This window comes from Corvus brachyrhynchos, unplaced genomic scaffold (assembly GCF_000691975.1).
Source record: "Corvus brachyrhynchos isolate BGI_N302 unplaced genomic scaffold, ASM69197v1 scaffold200, whole genome shotgun sequence".
In the NCBI taxonomy this organism is placed as follows: Eukaryota; Metazoa; Chordata; class Aves; order Passeriformes; family Corvidae; genus Corvus; species Corvus brachyrhynchos.
In genome coordinates, this window is record NW_008236184.1 from 3,994,430 (window position 1) to 4,001,497 (window position 7,068).

The following is a 7,068-nucleotide window of genomic DNA, read 5'->3' on the forward strand; positions in this document are numbered from 1 at the left end:
CCTCCCCACCCCGACAAAACCAAGCTCGAGTGGATGAATAACGGCTACAGTGGGGTTAGTAATTCATCGGTTGCAAACCATGGCATCCTTACGAGCTACCAGGAGCTGGTGGAAGATCGCTTCAGGAAACCTCACGCTTTTGCAGTTCCCGGCCAGTCATACCAGTCTCAGCCGCGCCACCACGACACTCACTTCGGTCGCGTGACTCCTGTTTCACCTGTGCAGCACCAGGCAGCCCCTGTCAGTAGCACTACCAAGCAGGAGGGCTTTGCTGTTCCTGCTCCTTTGGACAGCAAAGGAACTGGTTCATCTCTCAACAACAGTCTGAGATGCCGAAGTGTGAGCCCTGCTGTCCATCGCCAGCGTAATCTCAGTGGAAGCACTGTTTACCCTGTGTCAAATATACCACGCTCTAATCTGACACCTTTTGGAAGTCCAGTGACTCCTGAAGTTCACAATGTATTTGCTAATATCCATGCAGACACCAGTGCCAATAATATAGCACAGAGAAGCCAGTCAGTCCCGTTGACTGTGATGATGCAGACGGCCTTCCCGTCTCTTCAGAAACAAACAAACACTAAAAAAATAACCAATGTGTTGTTAAACAAACTTGATTCTGATAGCGATGATGCAGTGAGAGGTTTGGGAATGAACAACATGCCCTCAAATTACACAGCCAGGATGAATCTCACTCAGATTTTGGAGACATCCACTGCTTTTCCTAGTGCCAACCCACAAAGTATGATCAATTCCAGCACTTCAGTTTATGAATTCCAAACACCAAATTACCTCACAAAAAATAGCAGCACCGATCAGATCAGTTTTTCTTCTGGAGATAACCAAGCACAATCAGACATCGGAGAGCAGCAATTAGATTTTAGCAGCACTGTAAAAGACCTTTTAGGGGAGGACAGTCTGCCAACAAACCAGCAGCTGGTGAATCAGGTGGCATCAGATCTCAATAACGTTGCATCTGTCTTTCCCAGCGACATCAGGTTGTCTTCCGAGCTCTCAGGCAGCATTAACGATCTGAACACTTTAGACACAAATCTACTGTTTGATCCAGGTCGTCAGCAGGGACAAGATGATGATGCTACACTGGAGGAATTAAAAAATGACCCCTTGTTTCAACAAATCTGCAATGAGTCCATTAACTCAATGACTGCTTCAGGTTTTGAGTGGATGGAGAGTAAGGATCATCCTGCTGTTGAAATGTTGGGTTAATCTTGTTTTATAATATGTATGTAGCACACTGTATCTAAAAGACAGACGTATTGTATTTGTCTTAATGGAAGTGCCTCCTGCAGCAGAAACACTTGCTATGTATTGTGGCATTTTTGAAAAAAGTTTGCTGTACCTGTTTGCTCATTCTTCAGTAAGGAAAAGGCAGTCTTACCAATTTTAAACAAATCTGAAGCTGATAGGCTATCAAAGAGCCAGTATTAAAATTTGAATTTTGGAGTGTTTCCCATTCAACATTTCTTGTTTTAGCAAATAAAGAAGTGGTTAATGGCAGCCAGTGATTACAGCTCTGGTTGATGCTTTGGGAGGGTTTTAATTCAAGCTCCTTAGTAGGCTTTCCATACTTTGTATTGGTAGTTACTTCTTAGTAGGTGATCTTTACTGACCTTTGTCATCCAGGTTTGCAATGCAGGGTGCCTGCAGGTAGGTAGGTGGTGGGGAGCGGGTACAAGTGGACCAGGTGACATGCAGATGCCTGATCATTGTGTAGCTGTCTGGAGCACTGCTTCATGGTGAACTTCGGGAAATCTCTGTAGCACTGGTGCCACTGGCATCTCCAGTAAAACACAGAGATGGGAAAAGCTAACAGGAATGATCAAGGAAAAAGATGCACTAAATTTTTTTATTTAAGAGAAATAAATCTATGTAGTTATTCATTAATATTCATGACATACTTGATATTTTAGTTCTCATGTCAATGTTTTTATATTAGGTAAAATTAATGCAAAAATATTTTGAGCACTGAGATTTAATCTAGGCATAACACCCTATTTTAAAGTGATAGGTACTGTTTATCAATGCTAGAGAAGGAACATGATATTTTCCCTCTTTTTTTTTTTTTCCTTTTTTTTAATAGAGAGCTGCTGGAGCTCATTAAAATACTGTTTCTAAAGGTTTATTTTTTTTTTTAAGTTTGCTCTTTCCTAACCTAGTGGAGGGTGTAGGAAGATGTTATTTTCTCTCTCTTTCGGTAGGTTGAGCCTTTCTGTCTTTCTTGCTCACTCTCTCTCAAACAAAAGATTATTAAAATATTAGAAAATACGGTTAATCTTAAAACATTTCATATAGAGCCATAATACTGCCAGGCACTTTACAGATACACAGTAAGACGTGTTCTTTCTTTTGGTAAAACTTCTTTTAAAAGTACTTACTGTTTTAGAAGCCTGAATTCCATTTTCAAAAGTGATTTGACAGGGTTGATGAGTCTAATTTTTATTTTTTTAAGATAAAAAACCTGCTGCCCCTCTAGAAAATGAGAATTAGACTTCTGCCTCACTAGTTCACTCAAACCAAAAAGACCTTTTATTTTATCAGCATGGCACACATGGATCTCTCTAATGGTCAAAAAAGAGAGGTATTTAACCAGCCATGGCCCTGATGCTACAAGGAGGACTTGCAAAGGCAGGTTTTTACAAAAGAAGTGGTGCACTGAGTATGCTACAATATCGTCCCTTAAGCCTAGTATAAAATGGATTACTTTTCCTGTAATCAAAGTAGAAAATAGAGCAGGAAAAATTTTCTTCTTTTACGTTTCTTTGAATGAGTGGTCACCAGTTTATGAAGGGGGAGATGCAGTGAGCCCCCCCTAGATTTCTTTAAGGGGAAGATGCTCAGATTTTTCATGTGATTGGTGTTTTTAAGTGTCTCAGTGGTCTTCTGTTTCTTCAGTTTTGGCAAATGACTCAAGATCCCAGTACTAGTCAATTTTTTTTATCAGTGCTGATTCAATTTGTGCTGCTGCATTGGCACTGGAGGTGCTGGTATATCATGGCTTCTCTTGCCCTTGCCCCAGTTCATCACCAGTTCATGGCCTCTTCTGCAGGGACAAACAGTTGTGCCAAGCTATAGCACCTTATGGGGGCCTGATTTCACTGTGCTTGCATGAGAAGTTTTGCCACTTCATCAGGAACAAACTTGGAGAGTTTTGATCCCTCCTTGAAGCACAAGGATGTTGCGATAACGTGGTTTGCTTTAAGACCAAGTGATTCTTCCAAGGCAATGGGGAGGAGACTAAAAGCTGCATAGTAACCTTCTGCTTGTTGTCCTGCCAGGTGTCTGTCAGTAAGACTTGAACCATTTTTCTTGTAGACTAAAGTTGCTGAAGGCAGGGCTTGAATCCTGTACTTGCCCATGGCCTTTTGACAGAGATGTGCTGAACATACTCTCACCCTGGTGGGAGGATGGGTCTGAGAGACACTCAGCACCTTTTTGTTTCTGTTTCCTGACCCTGTGTGAAGTGCCAGCACTACTGTGAATAGGTGAAACCTGCTTCGCTGAAGGGGGGAGGGTCCCGTCCGACTCGGCTATTGTGTGACTCTGTGACTCAGTGGCAGCGCTGCGGGAGGAGCTGCCCGGGTGCTTCAGCAGCCCGTGTTCCATGGCGGGCTGGCCCCACCTCGGGTCGCTGACACTGACACTGAGGGGGGCTTGGGGGAAGGAAGGTTTAGCCTAACTACTAGTTTTTTTAAGAAGATTTCTCACAAAAGCAAGAGTAGGTTTAATGTTGATGCATTCTAAATTATGCAGCCATCACCAAAGGTTTTTAAAAGTGCATTTAAAAGTATCTTTAAATGCAAGCATTACATTGGGCCTAACATGTGACTTAATTAGCAGAAATATTCTATAATCAGTGAGTTTAAAGCAAATATATGTTTAATTTTAAAAGTATTAAATTCGTTAAGAATTGTTTCAAGTAAAATCCAAGGCACAGGCACAGCTTTGTACATTGGTATGTATCATTTTAGAGATGTTTGTGTGTTGGTGTTATAATTAATGTTAGGTCCCTGTACTTAGTGCTAGTTAGTTCTTTATGATACATTGAGACAGAGCACTACTGCACACCAAAGTATGCAATACCCAAAGGAAAATTCTGTGATCCTAACAAATGGAAGCCTGTCTTTGTCAGATACTCCAAAACTATAAATTTGAGACAGTTCTGACCCCTTGTTTACATTATTGGCTTCCGACTAACATAAGAAATAAATTATTTTGATAGCAGTTTTTGAAGTATACAAACTAGTGAATTTGTACCCTGTGTACAGTATTGCAGCAAACACTTTAAATTTGATTGCTTGGTTAGTCCAGCAAACTTTCTGGGTTCATATATTGCACTAAAATTCTGTTGAACCTGTGGCAGGCACATTCCTTAGGATAAATGCAACAAATACGGCCCACAGATTTAAAAAAAAAAAAAAAAAGGCAAAACAACAAAAAAAACTTTTTAATGTGTTTCATTATTAAAAGGCAAAATGTCATTAAAAGTGACAGGTGAAATTGTCTTATGTAGCAATGTGCATTGATCTCAATGAGATATTTCTATTTTTGATTCTCTTACATGAGAATATTGCAGCAGGAAAAATTAAGTTTAGTTTGCTTCACCATGTTAATACATGATCACAAAACGTGCATGAGTGTTAATGACTTAATCTTGTACAGTACTAGATATATTCCTGTAACCACTTTTATTTTTTTTATTCTTTTGCTGTATTGAAGCTGGTTCAGTGTTAACCAGGTGAGCATAGTTATTCACAAGTTATTTACTTTTTTTATGTTAACTAATTCAGCTTAGTTATTGTTGAATATGTTCCTTTCTTGGATTATTTTTTATTGTTCTGGTGTTGAAAAACATTTTTGCATCATTTTATCATGATAAGAATTCATGAAGTAAATAATTTGCAAATAATTGCAATAAGCACTGACTTCCGAACTGAAAAGAAGGAAAGCATTTCTTGTGCAGTGCATCTGAGGATCATATAATAGTCTTGTACTATACTGTGCTTTATTTACTGCACCGTAAGGAAAGACAAATCCCTGTTCCACATTTTCATTTAGTGCAGGAAATCCAGTTTCTCCCCTCTTCCCCAGTGTTTTGTTGTCTGTTGTACTGCTGAAACTACAGTAGTTGAATATTGCAGTAGCATTTCAGTTATTTTTTTTATTGAAAGTGCTCAAAAATTGTTTTTTAAATGTTTTCAAAAACAATAAAAACATTTTATATTAAAATTATTTGTGGAGTTTTTTCTTTATGTGGAAAATGTGCTTTAGGGCTGACCTAAAATACAAAACTTTCTAGTTTGTGCGATGACAGATGACAGCTGCCCAGTTGAACCGTTCTGCATTTGCTGAGCCCAGTAAAGCTGAGCATGAAGGTAAATCTTCCTCGCTGGGGTGCCTTGGTCAGTCTGTCTTAGCCTAAGTGTTGGTTTCATGCCTGGGTGCTGGCTCTTGCTGTTGTGACATACAACATCCCATTGCTGGTGTTGCCATCCACTGTGTTGGTGCTTGCATGCTTACTCTGCTGGTAAGGCACTCTTACAAGATGGTGTTAGGGTGGCTTGACTTGCTGACATAAAAAGGAGAATGTGTGCTTTGATCTATGGAGTCCTGTATTTGGATTGTAAAATTGCATGTAAACCCATCAGTGTACCCAGCACAGTCTGTGAGAACAGGATGGAAAGGCATTGCCACAGAGCAGGAACTGGCTACAAAATAATGAGGATAAATATTCAGGTTTTCATGCCAAAGAGATGGCACTGGTTGACAGACTACATCCCACACTATAGAGGTGCTGAGATGAGCTGGTGGGCAACAAGATTTGATGGTGGCATAGAATCACTTAGGCTCATCAACAAAGAAAAAGCATTACCAGGGAGACATGAGACAACATATATGAAAGAGAATCAGAAGGAGATGAATTTTAACATGTCATTGGAGGAAATACTGTTAATATATCTCACTGGATTCTAAACATGCTTTACAAAGAGTTCTCAATGAACAATTGACAGACACTCTTTATGTTCCACAGTCATAAAAAATGCAAATTAAAAACCCCCAAAGTGTGAGATGAAATATAATGTAGGAGATAATAGAAGAATACTTTAGAAATGTATAGTTCATCTGAAGTGATAATGGGTTTTAATTGGCACCTCTCAGCTGTAAATTTGAAAGAATATGGCTTAATGGTTAATAAAAAGATCAAAATAACAAACAAATCTGTGAAGGGAAATGTCCTAACAGGAAAGATTTAAGAAGGTAGAAATGTTGGAACTGAAATAATGAGCTTTGTAGGTTTCAAATTATTAGATGCTTACATGCTTAACAAAGACATCCAGAGTAAGTCCTAAACAATTGCTTTGAAATATTTTTACATCTCCAGAAATACAAATCTGTATGTATGAATGCAACTGGTATTCCAGTAAACAGAATTCCACCTCTGGGATTAAGGATTGCTGTGTCACATGAGGCAGTGGTTCATGTAGTCCATACAGTGTCTCTGCAAATGATACCACCATGTTCTCTAGAGAAGAAGACCTGCATTATTAGGTGGTCACAGAGTAAGTGGCCTCTGTGGAAACTGTTCTAGACTCAAGAGACAGAAGCTCCATCTGAAGACAGTGCATTAGAGCTGGCATTAGGGTGGGGAAATGGGTTAGGAGACCTCTGGAGCTCCCTTACAACCTCACTTTAGCAGCATGTGCATCTAGGCAGGAGGGTTGAGTAAACCTAACTGGATCTGACTGTGCAGCATGGCTGCTCTCAGGTAAAGTTTAAGCATAATATTTGATGACTATCAAATTCATTTGACAGAAAACTTGTAAATATCTGGGCCTCCTCTGATGCATTAAGTCAGAGTTAACCAAGGCTTGGATCTTGCTGCCCTTCTCCCTCTCTTAAAAATGGTACCAGTTAAGCTTGAAAAGAGACAGAATTGAAGAAAGATATATAGTGAGGCTTACAAATTGGAGCAGTACTGGGAAGTTATTCCAAACTTAAGGAAGGAGCAGTGACCTGACTGTATGCTTAAGCTGCTTCTGAGCTGGGGATCCA

The 7,068-nt window shown here is 39.6% G+C and overlaps 1 protein-coding gene across 1 annotated transcript in view; it reads left to right on the forward strand.

Moving 5' to 3' along the window:
• Positions 1-5,238, forward strand: part of RFX7 (regulatory factor X7) — a 27,947-nt gene extending 22,709 nt beyond the window's left edge. The window contains exon 9 of the mRNA XM_017736857.1: positions 10-5,238. Coding sequence (XP_017592346.1) covers positions 10-1,224 — 1,215 coding nt within the window. The 3' untranslated portion in view covers positions 1,225-5,238. The remainder of the gene's footprint in view (positions 1-9) is intronic.
• The last annotated feature ends 1,830 nt before the right edge of the window (positions 5,239-7,068 follow it).